The following is a 20,405-nucleotide window of genomic DNA, read 5'->3' on the forward strand; positions in this document are numbered from 1 at the left end:
CTTGGAAGAGGAGCATACAAGAGGTGTTCTTGCAAATCGCCAGTTAAGAGTATTGGACCATCAGTAATGATATCGTTTTATACTTCCAAGCTTCTGCACTTAAGAAGTGACATCAAAATTGTTGTTTTTAGTGCTATATCACACTTCCGAAAGGTAGAATTGAGTAACATAATTAACAACCCATGCAAAAAAGTGATATTCCTTGTTGTTCAGGGAGGGGAACTGTAATATTCCTTTTAAAGGTTTTCGACCATGCTGACTCCAATGGTACAACTTTCATTTTGACCTGACGCCATTTTCGAGGGGTCTCAGGCTTTTTTTCGTGAAATCGCCATAAATTTCTTTTCGCAATTATAAGGCCATTATAAGATCAATACGCGGTATCTATGCAGGCAGGATGATTTTTGAGTATCTCTACTCCTGAGTATCTCTGTGCCCTTGATTCGGAAGTATGCATACATTTTTCGGGTGAAGGGGGTGAATTTTCTACAGGGCTGATTTTTCACGAGGACAATTTGTCGTGGGGAGGGAAGTTTTTAGGGGAAACAATACGTTGGCGAAATTTACCAGAATTTATATACGAGATTCTTTTTATGTCTCACTTTCTCTTTGTCGATCCAATTTTACGTGTGGAGATGTTAAGGGTAAGCTTTAACCAGGAACGAATTGTCTCGAGCAGTAGTTGTCAAACTTATTTAGACACTGTACCCCTTTTTACCCAGAAAACATTTTAGGTACCCCTTCTCAGTTACTGGTACTAAGTAAACTATAGCAAAAATATAAATAAAATTGCCATTCCTAGAGTTAAAGTTTAGCTTTATTTTTTTCTTGGCTGGTGTGTACCCCCAAGGGGTACGCGTCCCGAAATTTGAGAACCCCTGGTCTAGAGCATAGATCGGTCAGAAGGAGATTTTTCCGTTGAGGTGTAGCCAGATTTCCTGGCGTTATTAAAAAACGATCAGAAATTCAATAAAAAAACAACAATTTTTTTTAAAATGAAAGTAAGGAGCAAAATTAAAACTGAACAGAAATTATTACGTATATGAGGGGGGTTGCTCCTCTGCAACACCTCGCTCTTTACATTAAGTTTAAATTCTGTCCCAATTCTTTAAGAATGACTCCTGAAACACTATATTCTTTTAGTAAGAACAATAAGAAGTACTAAAAAACTGTAGCGCAAAGAGCGAGATGTCGAGGAAGGTGCAACCCCCTCATATGCGTAGGAATTTCTGTACGCTTTAAGCTTTAATGTTGCTTCTTACTTTCAGTTGAAAAAACTTTTTTTTTATTTAATTCTGATAAGGGTTCTATATTTCACTGTGCAAACAGGATTTAATATGTTCAAACCAAGTTTTACTAGTTCCGATGCCCTGTAGTGATAGTCAATATTTTATCTCGATGTTTATTTCCACAGTTCAAGGTTAAACTAGGCTGACTTAACTACTACCCAAATAAATAAAAAAGAATAGATGAAGGCCATCTCTTACAGACATGTAAATGAGTTTTAGTTCAGATAAGGATAGAATAAATTAAGATAAGGAACTTTGAACACCCTTTAACAAATGTTCACCGCTTCCATTCTAGTTCAGACTATTTTTCATGTTAATCACATGTCAAACTAGGGTTTTATCCGTATCTCATCCATCAATCTAAAATCAAACAGCCTTATCTATGTAGCCCCTAGTGTGAATACTAATGACGTGTTTACGAAGGGGTTTCCACGAAAAATGCGAATCAAATTCATATGTAAATTCGTTGGGAGATGTGCAACTAAGACATATTTTAATGTAGAGAAATGTTTATTTTTTAGTTAAAACTTGACATTAAAATTGACAGTTAAGTACATTGGATTCAGGTGCGTAGAAACTGTCTAGCACTGACGAAAAACTGGAGTGACTAACTTTTCAAATTGACTACAAACTTACCCAATGTACACTCTCAATTTTAAGGAGAAATTTATTTACTAGTGGTAAGGATGAACCGCAACTGGGGGAGGAGGTTAGGCTAATTCCCTCCGCGGAAAATCCCCACGATAACCCCCTAGAAATTATCCCCACAACTAAAACTGAGCAGCCAAAGGGAAACTCCGTCCTAGCAGATTCATTAGGGCCACAAGCTTGAAATCCTGAGGTCAGTGGTTCGAGTCCTGGAGTCGCTGGTTATTTGGTTTGAAACGGGGGTCAATGGTGTGACTCGGTCATGGGTGCCCATAAGCTGAATTGAAGGGGACGCTTACCTGGTCTAATTGGCGCTTCCAATGCAGTATAATAAAAATCTCAAAGCAAATATAAGGTAGTGTCATTCAGCCAGAGGGGGGCTGGAGCTCGCCTTGCCCCCCATAATGGGTCCCATGGACTCGATAAGCTTGTCCAGAGTCGACTCTGCTTTAAATGGGTGCCTGCAGAAATCGCGGAAAAAACAAGATAATTATCGGATGATTTGCCCCCCAACCACGCATTTCTTTCTCGGCCGAAAGCAGTGAATCAGGAGATCGGTACCTGCACAACACAGACCATATTCAGCATGCGAAAGTTTTTTTTTCAGTCAAAGGGAAATTTAGACAAATAAAAAGAATGAGGAAAAGCGTACACCAGCAATGATAAGACGAAAATTTACATCATATTTCCCTTCATTTAGACTGAGTCTGAATAAAGGTGCTGCGGGTGATGCCTAATTTCTTGTCGTAGAAAAAAAAAACATTTATTTTAAAGCTTCATTTAACTAAACTAATTTGATTTATATTTCATTAAATTATATACAATGATATGTTCGCAAATCAGCTATTGTGAAGGGGAGGATGTGGATCATTCTGCAGGTTGGAGGGGGACAGAATTCTCAAAGAGTACATTATAATGTCAAAACATCTTAACTCTCACTGAGCCTTCAGATAAATATTGAATGAGTTCTATGAAAGTGAGGTAGAAATTGATATCTGATCCCTCTTGATTTCAGAGGACATGTGTCCTCTGACATCTTGTCAATATCTTTATAATTGGTCATGGAAGGAGTGTAATAATGCTTACTCTATTATGACAATTTTTTTTTATGTAGCAGAAAAATATTACTTTTGCAGGTCTAACGGCCCAGAGATGGAAAAGGCAAGAGCCCGCCAGGATGTCTCTTGGGGGGGGGGTAAATTCTACCAGTGTTTTTGTATTTTGTAAATACATTGGAATTTAAGGTAAATATACAACGAGTTTTGGGGAAGGTAGAAATTGATATCTAATCCCTTTGTTTCCGAGAATATTTCTGGTCTACGGCTTTATTATAGACGATGCAAGGGGAGGGGGTAAGAGTACTCCTTCTTTTACGACAAATTTTTCTATGTAGCATAAAATATTACATTCAGAGCTCTACCGGCAGAAAAGGCAAGACGGGGCATCATGAGCCTCGGCAGGAAATTTCTTGGGGAGGATTGGCAAAAAATTTTTCAGGCGATTTTAAATGGTAATATTTCTCTTTTCCTATTCATATACAACCCTTTAATATGTTCAAACATGTGTGTATGTTTGACCGCCAGGGCCCCTGAGATAGGGCAGTAAATTATGCAGCTGTCAATTCTTTACAGATAGATTTTATAGTGGAAAAAGGGGGTATGTTTGATCTTGGGAGTCCAGTGGCGTAAAACTTTGAGGGATTATTTTTTTTGGTTAGAAAGACTATCAACATTTTGCTATGTCAAGGGAGAGGGGTTAGGGACCCGGAAACTAGATACAAAAACTTTTCTCTTGATCAACTCGAAACTTAGAGCTGTAAGTCCTTGGACCAAGGGGACTGATGTACAAAAAAAAATTCAACGGATTGGTCCTTTTAAAATTGGTCCCTCCCTTAAAAAAGGAGGGGCACAAAAAAGGACCGAAATTTTTCAATTAGCCTGAAACTCAGATGAAATCTTGGGCTAAGAGGACTCTAGTGCAGAAGGAAAATAAAACAAATTGTTTCTCCTCAAAATACAGTCTAAAAAAGGGCCAGAAAAGTGTTGACACTTTTCCCACCCGGTTCAGAATTTTCCAGGGGCAAATATCCCACGGGACATTACACGGGGGGAATACGCATATAACTGCTACTAGGAATCCTTAGATCAACCTCTTCTAGATATCTTATTGCAAAAGGTGATTTTATTCTAAAAGGTTTAGACACATGAAGGTAGGAATTTTCCTTTAAATACACCCCTCTCTTTTGTTTGTTTTGTAAATGGCTTTATAAGATAAGAAACGCACACTTAACTGTGAATTTTGTTCCTTTTCAATGATTGAACTATATTATTTATTGCATGACAAACCATAAGCTCCAGCTGGGAGCCTGGGGGAAGAAGTTAGTAAAAATTACATCAAAACAGAAATAAGACTTCCCTTTAAACCTTGGTAAAAACAAATAACGGCACTACTCCCCCCCCCACCGAATGTTTCCTGATGGCACTCTTGCAAAAAACTATAACTATTGTGGCATTTTAGGGGCAAGAAATAAGTCAAAAACCCTTATAGGCGATACTTCTACCGTAAACACGTATTACTTACCTTACCCCTCTCTGAATGGATCCATAAATGATTAAGATACGCAATAAAAAGGATAAAGAAAAGAGACTAAAAAATACAGTTTCCTTCAGAATTACCCCTTTCCCAAATTTTTTCTTCTTGGGTGCACTTAGAATGACGTTTTTGCTAGTACCTTCCAAAAAAATCGTAGTACCTGACAACCGATTTTTGGTACATAATGTATTTTGAAGTTACATGCTACCTAAAAAATAGTCTGACTTTGCCCAGAGATGTTCACGTCCTAAATCTTGAGGCCAGGAAGAATAAGCATTTCAAGAGAGGGCCAAAATATCAAATTTTTCATGGTTTGAACGTGCTCTACGTTCAAATCATATACACATTCTCAAGATTCTTGGCAGATTGGATAATAGTAAATATTCAAAGATTTGCGACGAGAATGCCCCACCATCTCGGCGTAAGTATCTGATTATCAAAAATGTTTTGGGGGAAGTCCCACTTGTGTGAGATTTCCACATTACTATATCCGAAGCCAAAAATTACAAGCAAAACATTCATTCCCTAAGATGCTGATAAGAGACATGAGTGACAGGCAATAAAAGCTGAAGCTTCTTATTCCCAAAAAAGCATCTTTATTGCCATAACAAACGTGTTTTGTGTGGTCTTTTTCTGCTGATGATGAACTCTGGCATTAAATGGTCTTGAAGAATTCCAACAAGGGTTCCTTTTACATAGGTTTTAGATATCAACCACCACGTAATTCAATATGCCGTGACAGATGTCTAGAAAATATGTTCATCTTGGGGACATAGCACTTGTTTTAAATGAAGGGAGATAATTTAATGTCTGAACGCTCATCAAGTAATGTGAAAGCTTTAAATGGAAACCTTTTATCATGTTATTAAGTAGGCTATTCTATTTGCTTCCCGTCTTTGCTAAATTGAACGCAATGTTTGTGAATAATCCAGTGTGTTCATAATTTTTCATTAGATAAGGTTGTCACGAAATTTTCATTCTGATCTTCTTTTATCAGAATACAAGTTTCCATCAAAAAAGGTATATTTGGATTTTGTTCTATCTTTTCCTAAGTATAGAGAATAAAGATAGTAAAATTTTTTAACTGAAGATAGAAGTAATAAGCCCAAATCTCGCCTCATAAAAGAAAAGAGGAAACGCAACATTTACGCAACTTTGCATTGAGGAGCCCGATGGCTTAGATATCCCCTGGGATGAATGAGCCTAACTACCTCTGACCAGGGCAGTCACCGAGAATTTGACAATATCCAAATGTTCATCTTCAAAATATTCCATTGTTTGAAAAAAGGATCTACATAGTGGCACACGCTCCTCCTATAGCCCAATATAATCAGAGTTTTACTTTTTACCCCTCCCATCAGGTTCCGATTTCCTTTGAATCCTTTCTTATATCCTCTCTTATCTCATTCGAGGATATCTTACTTTTCGTTTGTATAGACGAGTGGACGAAAAGCATTGTCTGGCAATCTTCATTCGTAAAACATAAAGGATAAGTTTGAGGATAATAAATACCGTTTTCCCAAACAGAGGACTAAAATACCAACATACTGAGAAGAATACAAATAAATGGCAGCCCTGACTTTGACTAGTTATTCTGGCACAGGTGTCGACTAAAAGATTTATTAACATATAAGCTAATCGGCTATATAGACTGTTCGGCCCTTGCAGGAAATTCACATGGATATCGCTTAAAACACCGTTATTTGTCTACAGTATTCTGATCCTTTGATGAGAGAATAAAACAAAGGGTTGTCCACTCTCCGCCACCTGGTGAATGTCATAGAGCACAACTTGTTACACCATTCTAAGTGAATGGTGTAACATTCGTGCCCCGTCGCACTTCCTCTCAAAACACCAAGCGTGGCGCGAACCAATTAGTGTACACAATTTTTAAAGGGCACAGCCCCTCGCAACAATATAAAACCAATCCCTATTTTCTTCTCTTTGTTAAAGTTATTTGACCGTAATGCAACAATAGGAGGGATGTATCCTCTTCCTGTCCATTTGATTAAAAGCCATAAACTAACTACAATATCATCTTTCTCATTCGCATACCCTTGGGAAAAAAACAACAAGTTCTATAAAAGGAAAGTGACGATAAAAATAAGTATTAAGGCAGCCATCAGCGACGAAAATTAAAAAATGTCTTGACCGTACTTTGAACGAATCAGACAATTTTGACAATCTTAAAACATTTAATTATTTTCAAACTGGGTTTAAATTTCAAATTAAAAACTGAAAATAAAAACAGAATGAGAACAAACTGCCAAAATGATATTTAATCCTCACTATAACCTTCCGCAGATGATGGGCTACTAATTGATCTTTACATCATTTACAATAAAGGTTTATTATGTCCAAACAGCATGATGCTAGAAATTATCTAGTTATTTATTTATTTTACATTTTTAGCCCCAATGTTTTTGGAGGGTCAGGAGTGAAATCTTGATTATATCGCTTGTAAAACTTACCCCAACACAAATGAGGCCAATTCAAATCGACTGAAAATAAATAAGTTTGCAGGAGTTGTAACTTCTTTACGAACTCTTGTGTTCATTTAGTTTTTAATTCAATTAGTTTTAATAACAGTTTACGGCCCAATACAGGATCTCTAGCTCAACGTAAATAAATTCGAAGACCACAGTGGATATAACTGACGTGTGATAAAAAAAAATCAAATTAAATAGCCGGGAAAGGTTTTTCTTCTTTTTTAGTGCTGCAGACGGCTTGGCAGAGGTCCTTGCCGAAATATCTACTTATGTAATTTTTCGCTTCTTTTCTGTCCACTGGCTGACAATAGCCTTGTTTATCTCGGCTATTTGATTGTATTATTCATTTATTTTTTTCTTGTTTGTCACACGTTAGCATGAAGGATACGAGTTATACCCCTTTCGTTGCTACTTGACTTTCTAGCTCCAATCTAGTCATAAATTCTGTATACCCTCAAAGGGTACGAACGGATGATATCAAAATTATTTTATTATCAAAAATTATTTAAAATTAGCTTCAATATTGCAGCAATAATAAAATTCCATAACATATTATTGCTCTTCGAAATTATGACATTATTCTACATTACGTCTATACAATAGTCTGTATTCCTTTATGAGCATGCCCAACGGGTCTATATATTCTTATAATGAAAAGACAGTCAATCTCTAAATGGATAAAGTTATTGACCTGTTTTATATCGTTGTAATTGACAGGTTGTGAGACCTAATCAAGACCTTATCCCACAATTTTTTGAGGGGGGGGGGGTCATAAAAAACTTTAAAAAGCAAATAATTTTTTTTTTATTCTATGCATGTTTCTTACGTTTCTGCGAGCCGGGCGAAAAACTTGGGGGGATCGAACCCTCTAGCCCTACTCCTCCTGGATACGGGCTTGCCTATAATTTAGAAATTAAAATGTTAAAGAGTAGTGGATTTCTGCTCAAGGTTCAACAAATAACAGAGCTGAGTTTAGTTCCTAGATTGAGATTACTTATAGTTGGAATGGAGCAATTTTTGGGAAGTCACAAAAGTTTTGTAAAATTTTGCAAAAATCAGCGAACTTATGAAAAATGTTCCGATTATGTAAAGTTTATATAATTTTATTGATATTTTACTGACTCAGACGCCAAATTGCCCCAGGCTGTAGCTAACAATAGAGAACACTAAAAAAGCAGCATTTTTGCATTGTGGTGTATATGAAAAATATGTCGAGTTTTTTGTTTTTATGTGTGTTCGAGTAGGAAGAAATTTAAGTCAATCAAGATCTTCGACCATAAAATGCAAAAAAAAACACACTTATAAGGTTGATCATGTGAATTCAGCTTTTAAGTGGTCCATAAAAAGATCATCTACCTTTATGGTATTAAATCCGTATTCGTAGCTCTAGTTACCACAAAAAGTGGTAGCTATTCATGTTGCTGTCTTACTGTATAGTGCTTCCATAGATAATTAGTTCAAATTTATTCTGTACTTTTAGGGTATTCGAAGGTCTATAGTTAGGCTAATTGATATTCTGTACGAGGTATTTTATTTGCATGAACAACTACTAAATAATTAGTTCTATTTATGGTGATTTCTTAATTAAGCAGGAGACTGGGATGATCGACATTAACTTCCCAGTCTGAAATATTTTCGTCGTTGCAGTTATCTGTCTTTGGGCTTGTTTTAATATTGTATGTTAATATCCTTTGAGGGCAGCACTTCCACTTTGAAATTTCCAAATCATATTACCCGAGGGGTCCACCGCCTTTCTCCACCTAACGTACATGTCGGAGCACCACGAGTCATGCAAAGCGCCGTCACTTGTCGCAGTCTTTGAAATGCTTGGTGCAGATCCATCATGCTTGGAACGCACCAGCTGGTAGACGTGATTTCTGAGTGTCGGCAACCCCTCGATATTACTTGAGTCCCAAAACATGAGACTACAATACTTGAAAAAATTACATTTCTTAACGGTTATTTTTCCTTTGAAGTAATGTTATTATCGCCACCAGGGTCTTTGTCTCCATTTTTTTTTTCTACCGCCAACCTGTTCTCTTTTTTCTCCGGTGAAGTTAATTTTAGAATAAGTGGTGTCCGACATATTCCCCCCTCCTGGAGGAAATAAAATGCTCCCATACTCTGATTGAAAAATGAAGAAAAAATTGGAATTTTTTTTAGATTTAATTGTACTGACTTTTTTTATTCTTTCTTTTTGCCTTGTGAATTGGTGGCCCTGAACTATACAAAGCAGAAAAAACTAAGGTTACTAAAAACCAGTATAAATAGCAATATCTTCTGTTGACCTTTCAATTTGTGTGACCACGCATGAATTTCAATTCAAATCAACCAGCAAGCCGGCTAATTAATTTAATAATCGATGCATACATGTTGATTCAAATAAAGAATATTTAACCCAGGTCAGAACGTTTACAAATATTAATGACATGATTGATATTCACTTGCCCTTGTCAAACTGTCAATCTTTCTTTTGACAGTTTTTTCCGGTTGTTAGGTCTCTACTTTCATTTAGCTGGCGATTTAGGAAAAACATTAAGGATGTTGGGAGGAGGCAAGAAATTTTCCCAACCTATTTGGACCGCTTTTTCACACCAGACAATGTTAGTATGCCAATTCTCATTACTTCATGACTAAAAAACGAACAATTACAACAAGGTAGAATATCCAAAGATTCTAGCTTGTATTTTTTTCCCATGATATTGTCTCATATTTGTAGAATGCTGAAAACCGAGTGCGGGAATTGAGTTGCACGAGGGTTCAATTAAATCAGGCTCAATTGTAAACGGGTTCAGTTACACGGGTGTTCAATTGAATGGGATGAGTTGCGCGGTCTTAGTTTCGCGAGGCTTTAGTAGCAATGGAACCATAGAAATTAAATAAATAAATGAATAGTTTCACAAATTCGGAAATTAAATTTCCCTGGCTAAAATCTTAACACCATGAACCTTCCCTGAACATGGAAGGTCTGGTCTTTGAAGCTAAATTATTAGCACTATTAAAAGTACAATGATGCATCGTTATTGTGTCTTCCATTTTAATTTTGGGAGACAGGCGATTTATTAAGCACTTCCTTTCCAGATATCAGGCCAAATTCAAGCTCTAAATAGACGAAGCGTTTATTATCACAGCCTTTTCTAAAACAGCATGCCAGACCTAAGATTCAATAGCATGTTCATTCTCTATGCTGATCCCAGGCCTACGTCGAGAAAAGATGTACTGACAGGTGTGGGAGATTGCTTGCTTAACCATATTCCAAGAATTGTTCACGAGGAAGGAAATGATTAGTTAGAAAAGATAAATGTGCAAGACCAAGTTCCCAGGCATTCTGGCGACTGCGTCTGACCCTAGGCAATTATATTAAGCAAACACAGATAAAATGGAATGGAACTGTATCCATGTCAGTCGTACCATGTGAGTATACATGGGGGGTGTGCTCCTTTACCCAGTATTCCCAAGGATTGTTGTGATTATTCCTATTCAGTCACTTTTATTTGTGTTTTAAGTGCCCCCCCCCCCCAAAAAAAAAAACTGGGTATAAGCATGGGCTCAGCATATGGAGCCTCTGTAACCATACCTGTATGTACAAATCGATGATGATAAAAGAGTGAATTCCCTACAATAGCCATGCAATCACTCACCCTGTTCCTTCCGAAAAATAAGCAAAAATACATTAAAATGCGGAACATTTTTAGATAGATACTTTATTTGGACATATATATTATTTATTTGGGTATAAAAAATACTGTATATGGACACAAAATGTTTTTCAGACACTTATCTACAAAATCCCTGGCACCCACGCCCTCTCAAGGTTTTGAATGTGTCTTATACTAAGAGAGATTTCTCTTCGTTGACAAAGTCCAAATTTCCAACTTAACTTCTTTTATTTTTAGGATAAATTCTAACATTGAGCATTGGATTATTTTGCACATGATGCTAAGTTACGAAGGCACACTAAAAAGCAATATAGATAAGAAATAACATGAAATTCTACAATGATCCACGCGAAAATCAGCGCATATTTTCTCCTATTATTTCCATTATATCTGTTGTCATAGTTTTTATTGTTTCCCTTGAAATTTTGCCTAGGCTGGTTAGTTCGACTAGACGATGTCCCACTCTCCCAACTTGTGTACATCTTGGAGAACAACTTAACCCGCCGTGCTTGGCCGACTCCAATTACGCCTGGGCGTTTTGTTCCACCGTAAAACTAGTCTCCCACAGCACGTGACAAACTTGAGCCATGCTTGACTTGCACCATCTGGTGTGCGATTGTTTGAAGTGGACGACTCCTCGGTTCGTGTTTAAATATTTTTATTTTTTGTCTATGGAAATTCAAGGCAAAGTTCAAGAATTCATTAACGGATCGGGCTTCGTAAATTTGAATTCCTTTTAATTTCGTCATTTCTGTAATTTCCTTTGAAATTTCACCGTTCCTTGGTCAGTTCAGCTTAAGGGCGATCCAGTCTACACCCCCTGATGTGCATTTAGAGCACAAATTTAACCATGTGCTTGGCACACTCCCATCATCCCCAGCCTCTTCATACTGCCATATAGCAAGTTTTCCACTCTTGCGCCGCAATTAGCTTGCACCATCAGGTGTGTGATAGCCTGAGGGTAGCGCAACGGACTTCGTATTTTGCATGCATATTTTGTCGTTAACATAAAAGGTAAATACGTAATTTTTTCACCTGGGGGTGGGGATTAAGAAAACAGAATGTGTGTATTACATGAAAAACATAGGAATTAAGAGGAAATAGTAAAAAAATATTTAGATATTTATGGGGGAGACATAGACTAGAATCTTCATCTCTGTGTACGTGCCTGATCGTAGAGCAACAATTTTACAGCAAGCGACATGTTCAGAAAACTAGATAGCAATTTTGTCAAAAACCTTTTTTAGAATTTTATGGGCGAGCGGCGCCAGTACCTTTTAAGTTTTTCTTCCAAAAGAAAAGATAATATCAGCTTAAGATTTTGGATCGGGCTTTTAAGACGTTTACGACACTAATTTTTGTTTCATGGAACTTGAACATTAGTATTTATTGTCCACCGTTTGTCTAGTGTTCTAATCTATTAATCTTGCTTATTATTTAACATAGTCACGATGTTAATCAGTGAAGATGTGTCGGTACTCTAACTCCACAAAAACGGGCAAATTAAAAAGATTCTTTGGAAAATTAAAAACCTTTAATTTTGGCTTGGGGGAGGGGTCCATGCCCCTAGGTTACCCTCTTGGACACATGCCTCCCTACTGAGCGTCTTGTTGCTCAAATTGACTGGTTCTCCTGTCATCCAAAATAAAGGGGACATAAAAGCCCCATTAAGAGATTTCTAGATTCTTTTCCCACGAACTCTTGGATGGACCTTCTGCGGCCACACTTGTTTTGCTGGCTTGTTTATGTTTAGGAGTACTGACATCGGAATTTGTCAAAATAACCTGAAGAGCCCCCATACAAGTGCTTGCCAAAGCGATATATGTGAAACAAAATTTGAGACATACAAGTGCTTGTCAAATACACGAGACAAAATCTCTGGGAAAATATAACTTGAACTGGAAATTCTCGTTCATAAACACAAAAAAGTAAACCTGTCATCAATTAAATGAAAAAGCACGTTATCCTTATATGAAATTAAAGAGCGACATTAGAATTTAATATATAAATTATTCTGTAAATTAGGGGGCTGCTCCTTCCTCAGCCCCCCACTTTTTAAACAAAAGTTCTTGGAAATACTTCCTACTTCAATTTAATGAACCTTGTGTTTCAACAACCATCCTTAAAGAAACAGGACAAGTTAAAGCTTTTCAAAAGAGATTTTTCCAAGTGAAACTTCTAAGACTCGTAGCCTTTTTTGATTAGCTTGATGAATAAGTTGGAATTAAATTAAAAAGCAAATTCCCTGAAGGTACTCACATGACACCCCCTACTTTTCTATGTTTTGTTCCGGCAAGCATATGTAATCTTTTATGTTACAAAGAAAAAAAAAATCTGCAATAACAGGGGAGCTATCACTCCACAGCATCCTTATTCAGGTTGTGTCAAAATGAAAAAAGATGATGCAATTTTCATATCCCCAGAACCTATTCGATATTCATCTAATGGAATTAGAAAACTTGGGCATAAACATATACTTTTTGAGGCCACTATGCGGTAATACGTCACTGAAGCTGGGGAACTCAACATATCGTTTTTCAATAATTTTAAATCAGCTGGATATCTCAGAAATTTCAATCGATAGCAACTTACCCACTTTGGGTTTAAATTGTAGTTTTGCACCTCAAAATGGCAGAAAAGGTCAATTTGCCGAAGCACAATCTTTTTGGCTGCTAAAAAACACGCATCTGTGGTCTTCATTCTCTATAAAAATGCAAGATTCTACATTTTTGTGGATTGGAGGTTCAATCCTCTCAGGGTTTTATCAGGGCCATATCCAGGATTTTTGTTCAGAGGGTTTTACTTCATTGATCAAATTCACAATACTATAAGACCGTCTTATGGTATGGTAAATTTTGTTGTGGAAATTTCATTACAACGTGCAATTTTAGAAGGTATTCTACCCCTTTTTATTAATCCAGCAAATTCACCGAGAATCGTAGCTTTTGATGGGTAGCTTTGAATTTGATGGATTTTATATATTTGGACTCACCATAAATACCAATTAGAGGTTACTATTAAGCCGAGTATCTTCTTAATTTGTATCTTGATACAAAAACCTGACTTGATAATGGAAAGATAACAATTTTTAAACCTTTTAAACTTGCGGCCAAGGGTTTACACAGATTATTTAAAATCAATTTTCGGAACCCATAAATATCCTATTTAGGAATAAGTGAGTATTCCACACTACAGCCTACCACTCATCATTCCAAAATCTAAACTAAACTTATTTGGGCAAATTTGAAGGTTCTGCGGAATGTGCAATTTACTGATGTCTCCCCCATTGTGCCAATTAGTAAAGCCCCGGTTAAACCCCACCTTCTCAGTGTGAAAACTACATAAAAATACGTGCCATTTTCTATTTAAGACAACCGCTAACTTTCCAATTGGCTTAGGTGACTCGATAATACATTGGAAAAATCCTATTTCTTACATTTTTCAAAATTATTCGTTTTTTAAACGTAATTCGAGCCCTCCCAACCAACCAAAGGAAAATTTTGTGTACCTGGCTGGAGTATGTTAATATTTGCAAGCAACAATTTTTCGAGATTATGGAATTTATTTGGAGGGAAGATGGTTTCTTAAAGCTTAAAACTATTAAAACGTAGGCCAAAACAGAAAAAATAATCATTTAATGGATGAAGGTGTATCCATCCATTCTCTACTCAAAGGAAAACTGAAATGACGTTTCTGCTCGACATAATGAAGTCGACGTGGATACTTTATATACATATGACTACAGATCAGTGGTATACATACAAATCTTACACGGACTATGAGAAATCCGTGTTAACAGACGTCTAGTGTGTAAGATAACGCAGGCGTAGAATCAAATATGCGCCAAAGGTGCAATTTTGAGCAACGTGCGGATTTTCTTGTGCAGCCACATTACGAAAATGGGGAATGGAAAAGTACGTCTCATCTGGCAACAACGCGGGGAGTAATTATTAGAAAAGGGACTTACGTTTACAGTCTCATTGATATGTTTATCATCTCGGTCGATTACATTCAGACCAACTGTAAGGTTTTCAACAACACTCCTTTCTCTTTGAGCTCTTTCTCTCCTTGGTTTCTTCGATTTCTTCTCTGCTTTTGTTTCTTCATCTTTTTTCGCCTCGCCTTCCTAAAAAATAGATTTTAAATGAGTTCGTATATTGTACAGAGCTTGGCACTACGAATCAGATGAGAATTCAATCCACAGCTTAGATTTCAATACAGTTACGAAAACCCGATATATTTTTGGGCCACAGTGCGCAATAGCGATGCTAGCGGCTGGAGACAGGAAACTGGCAGATATCGAAGTATATAATGGTTAGTATATATGCAACAAAACAAAATTGCGTTCCCGCCTATGGTGTTGTAGTAAGATGTACGCGTCGGAGCGCAAGCTTGGAGGAGGCGCCAAGTTCAGAGCTCTGTACCAAAAGCTCCTCATGGGCAAGATAAGGAGTTTTCATAACTGTATTGGTATCTAAGCTGTGATTCAATTCAATACCATATTTTTGCCAATCAGCGTTTTTATAGAATGTCTTAGCGTTCTTTGAGGAAAGTGTTAAATTCAGCAAACACGCTCTCATTGCAACTTGGCAAATAACAAACAATTCTGCAGGATATAGCTATTTTTCCGGAGGTACCAAATTAAGCATAACTATCAGCCATTTTTGGCAAAAATTGGTAGCTTCGCCAAAAAATGTATACCAAAATAAAAATAATAGCGGAACATATAAATTTTGAGGTACAACAGGAGCTTAAACATCCAAGAATTTTACAATTCTGTTCCATTGCTTAATTCAGTCTTATGTTTCTTACTGCCCTATAATATGGATGTCAACCTTTTCTTCTTTTTTGAAACCACTGTCGAAGTTATATGATAAAGCAAGGAGACTTGCACAGGAAGCGAATTGTTCTACAACTAATCCAATTAGCCCATTACTTGATTTAATGTAACTACATTATTTCGTGCGCACTTTCACTTGTCGTTAACTCCATGGTGATGTTCCCGAAGCCCTACAGACTACTCATCTCTGCGATTGTCCTCTGTCTAATTTTGGCTTTGGTGTTTCCTGAGGGCGTTTATTATTTTTTTTTTTTTTTGAGCCTCTCAAAATTGTTTAAAGTTTGAGTCTTGCAATCATTGTATTTTTTTTGCTTGTTTTAAGCCTCTTAAAGGTGTGAATGTATTATGCTGAAAATGTTTTCTTTAATATATTCGTTTCATTTTTGTTTCTTCCCTGGCCATAGAGCCTTACGGGGGAGTCTACGTTTAAGTTTTTTGTTGTTGTGAATTTATTGGTTGAACAAATTGATTAAATAATTGATTGCTTTGTCCCCCTCCCCCTACCTTCCAACTTTTGACGTAACTGCGGATCATATCTTTAACAACTTCTTTTGCTATATTATAAAAATTTCATTTGTAGTATGTTTATTATTGTTTGTCTAATTGCTTACAAAAAGATTTCGTGATGGTTCCAGTTTTCTTGTTTTGAAGTACAACACATGCTTTGCAATAGAGATTGCTCCCTTCTTCCAGATGTTCACGAATTTACGACATGACAAGACTTTTCTACGAGCTCTTTCTATTGTTTTCTAAGTGGTGGAACGGAGGCTAGCTCTGTTCAACCATGGATATTGGAGCAAATTAGATGTGGGAAATATTAGAAAAAATGTACCGCACAAAAATAAGGAATTCGTAAAAAAAGGCGTCTAGAAGATATTGTATGAAAAACCGCACACCCCCTCCCTAACCAACCCCCGTGTACTTTGCTCTCTCCCACTACTAAGAAAGTTGCAGTCTTACATCTGAAAAGATTAAGGACTAGAGTTTATTGAAGGACTCTTGTTTTGTCCGCTTACCACACCACGACGGCGCTTGAGCTGCCATGTCCGTAAAACTGACACGTGTTATGTTTAACACGTTTTTCATATATTTAAACTTGAGAACGACGCATGGTGGGCAAAAGCTGAGCAAAAATTAAAAAAAAAACGAACAAGCTTAAATGATAATAAAAAAAAAACCCTTTTCGAAAATAAATCAAAGAATGGTATTAGAGCTTGAAAACAACAGGAATCACCTAAAAACGGAAGGTAAATTATCCTTCTAAGAGCTCTTTCTATTGTTTTCTAAGTGGTGGAACTGAGGCTAGCTCTGTTCAATCACGGATATTGGAGCACATTAGAGGTGTGAAATATCAGAAAAAAATGTACCGCACAAGAATAAGGAAATCGTAAAAAGAAGGCGTCTAGAAGATATTGTATGAAAAACCACACCACCCTCCCTAACCAACCTCATTGTACTTGCTTCCCCCTACTGCTAAGAAAGTTGCAGTCTTACATCTGAAAAGATTAAGGACTAGAGTTTATTGAAGGACTCTTGTTTTTTCCGCTTACCATACAACGATGGCGCTTGGGCTGCCATGTCCGTAAAACTTATGATAATAAAAAGAAAAACCTTTTCGAAAATAAATTAAGGAGCGGTATAATCACCTCAGGTAAACTATCCTTAATGAAGAACATCCTCGATTTTAATTAATAAAAAAAAAATACGTCTCGAACCCTTCTCATTTTTTTTTACATTGTTGTGATATTACTGACCAATTTGAGAATGAAATTATCGTTAGCGAAGAGGCAACGATTCGAGCAATCAAAAACAAGTGATAAATAGATTATTTAGGCCACTATTTGAGACCATTATTAGGGCGGATGGGGCGCAATTGTCGCGGTAGAGACAGGGTCTAGGTGTTTATCCCCCTAAGAAATACCCCCCCCCGTGGCTGGTTGGTCTCCAATCACTCTTGACTTGCAGAGAATTTTTTTTTCGTATAGGAGAAGGGCCACCCCTTCTTCATCTGCACCTCCACTTCATGGTGAAAGAAGCTTCAGAGGGTGCTCATTACGTCAGAAATTGAGAGTTCTAGTATTTTTTTTTGCGTCGTAAGTGATTGGAGACCAGCCAGTCTCAGGGGGTATTTTCCAGGGGGGAGGGGCATTTTACGAGGTGGGCGAGGGTGTAAACACCGGCTCCCATAGAAACAATTATATTCGAAAATAATGTTGATTGTGGAATTGAATTGTAGCCCTCCTTTGTCAGCGTAGTGTTTCCTTCAGAAGATTCCATAGAACTGTATTAAGAAGGCAAAAGCATGTTTTGTAAATCTTTTGGGGAGTTTTTGCCACCACGAAAAAAATTGCGAATACCCTCGCTTTTTGTAATATTATGTTGCGCTATGAAGTGTATACTAATTCAGCTTCAGGTCAGAATAATATCTACCTACGATTATTCGTGGAAATAGGACGGGTGTTCTTTTGTTTCAAATAATTGCCTCAATACGGTTCTCGACGCGCCATGACATACTCCCTTCTGTTGTTGTACGCGAATGTCGGTGGAGATTTACTTGCAAAAATGGCCCAAAAAGCCATGGTTGCTAAAAATTCCCACGAGACTGAGCTTGGACTCCTTGGTTCGACAGAATATTCTTTCAATGATATTCTCCACTTTAACAGCTTATTAAGTTATTTAGCACCTGAGTATAGCAATAATGATTATTTACACATATAGACAGCTATTGACATATTTCAAATCCTTCTAAAGAATCATGTAGAATCTGTCCTGAAATAAATTCCTATGATACATCAAATAACATTGACTTCTATAATTGTTTTTCTCTAAGTAAATATGAAATTCTAATTGGAGCCACTATTCTGTAGCTTCCAGAACTGACGTAATTACGGAACACGACTTTTTGACGCTTTGATGTGAGACAGTCGTTCGTAAGATGTAAGATTCGGAAGATGTTCGTAAGTCATTCGCTTTGATGTAAGGCAGTGGTAAGATGTTCGTTTCTCTTGATAGCAGAAACCTCACAAAGACTCAGATTGCCCAGAAACTTCCATCGACGTTTTTGCTCTAAAAAATGACGCATATTTTGGTCGTTGTTCGAGGACAGAGACTCTAATATTTATGTCGATAACATTTAAAGGGAAAGACCGTGCGAGGGCTTCGGACAATAAATCAGTCATCCTGAGCAGGGTCGTCAAGAGTCAACCCTGAAACCCGGGAATCAATATTTTCGTCCCAACTCTGTTTAGAGTAGAAAACTTTTAGTGTAAATTTTAGGATTAAAAATGAAGATTCTCAATTTAGCCCAATTGAGACTCGGGTAAGGGACCCCCCGCAGGACGATTCTTATCCTGCGCACCATGAAGAACCGTCAAGTTGTATAATGAAATTAAAATCAAATATAAGTTGTACCTTTTCTGGGCTAGAATCATCCTTTTCAGGCTCTGATCCACCAAGAGAAGCCTTCTCCTTCATCTCCATTATGTCTTTTTCTACAGATTCGAGCAACGGTAATTCAGACTCGTTCAAATTTGCTTTTGATCCAGCGCGAGAGGCCGATTTCAATTCAGACATCTAAAATAATCGAATTAACTTAACTGAATAATGACCTAGCAATAATCAAAGCATTTCCCGAAAAGCAGTTTGCAATTTTGACAGTTTTTTTTTTTCCACTGAGAAAGGAAAAGTTTCTCTTTCTCTGCTACAATATTAAACAAGGAAATACAATTATTAGGGCTTTGAGTCAGAATTTCAAATTTTTCACATAATTTTTCAAGTTTTCACTAAGATTTACTCACTGCCCTCCAAAAACAAATTCTTATGTGTTTTTCTGCTCAGGATCTTTCTCAAAAATATAGGAAGCAAAATATTAATCTACGCTATATAATACAACTTGCATTTACTAATGCAAAACAGATTCCGAATTTAAAACAAAAAGTATTAAACACACTCTGTGATTTGAGGATTTCTCACACGTTTACACAAACCAATATTATTATCCGCACTGCTGAATAATGAAAATGAGGTTGTCAAACTGAAACCCGATAAGTATAAGTTACTAGGGAATCTCAGAGCCTTTCGATAGTTAATTATGCTTATCCTTATCAAGGAAAATAAGAAACCTTGTAACATAAGAACATATTTTGCAAATTTGATTCGTCCAGTAATAACATTTCCGGTTCAGTCTTTTTTAGCCTCATGAAAAAGCGTTAGATTTTTCTCAGAAATGTCTACATAATGACGACCCCATAAAGAAAAAAAATTCTAAGGATAGAAATCAAACTGTCAAGATACTTTACAAGCTTATAATTGATCAATTTGGCTATATGTAAAGCCCAAGGCCGTACCCAGTGGGGTTCTCGGTTTGAACTTCTCCTCCGAAATTTTGTTCGAAGCGTAAAAACAGAAGAAAAATACATATAAACAATGTTTTGATGCGTTTTCTAGAAATTTTTGTACCCCCCAAACAAAAATCCTGAATATGCTCTTGGTAATACCCAGCCAATATATTATTAATTAGGGGCTACAAAGAGCCATGCCAGTCCCCGGGGGAAATATTTTCAAAATAAGAACGCATTTGTTAACTGTAATCGATTCTCGCGACGAATATTTTTTCTTGTTTAATATACTTATCCCTCCTCCACCGATTTTTTTAGCTCTCTAATAACTATATTTCAAAGACCTATGTTAGTGCTGCAAGACATTCGTTTATATCTCTGTATCAAAGAAAGAACTCGGTTCCAACAGAAATGTACAAGAACATAAGGACTTGTACCTCAGAAATTTCAAAGGATTTTCAAGTTAGATGAATATTCCTTTCTAATTTGGATCAACATATAGGCCTGGCTTTACCAATAGACCCACTAGGCCCGGACCTATGGCCGCAAAG

General features: G+C 36.8%; 1 protein-coding gene across 2 annotated transcripts in view; it reads right to left on the bottom strand.

The window, feature by feature from the left end:
* The window catches only part of LOC136038102 (caveolin-1-like), a 28,741-nt gene that overhangs the window by 4,911 nt on the left and 3,425 nt on the right, over window positions 1–20,405 (bottom strand). The window contains exons 1-3 of one of the 2 annotated variants that reach the window (XM_065721117.1): window positions 19,467–19,485; window positions 18,929–19,090; window positions 14,645–14,803 (exon numbers count right to left, since the gene is read on the bottom strand). In XM_065721117.1, coding sequence (XP_065577189.1) covers window positions 14,645–14,803; window positions 18,929–19,090 — 321 coding nt within the window. In that variant the 5' untranslated portion in view covers window positions 19,467–19,485. Of the gene's footprint in view, window positions 1–14,644; window positions 14,804–18,928; window positions 19,091–19,466; window positions 19,486–20,405 lie in introns of those variants that run through there. The other variant, XM_065721116.1, reaches the window with a different exon arrangement.

This window comes from Artemia franciscana, chromosome 17, assembly GCF_032884065.1.
Source record: "Artemia franciscana chromosome 17, ASM3288406v1, whole genome shotgun sequence".
Taxonomy (NCBI): Eukaryota; Metazoa; Arthropoda; class Branchiopoda; order Anostraca; family Artemiidae; genus Artemia; species Artemia franciscana.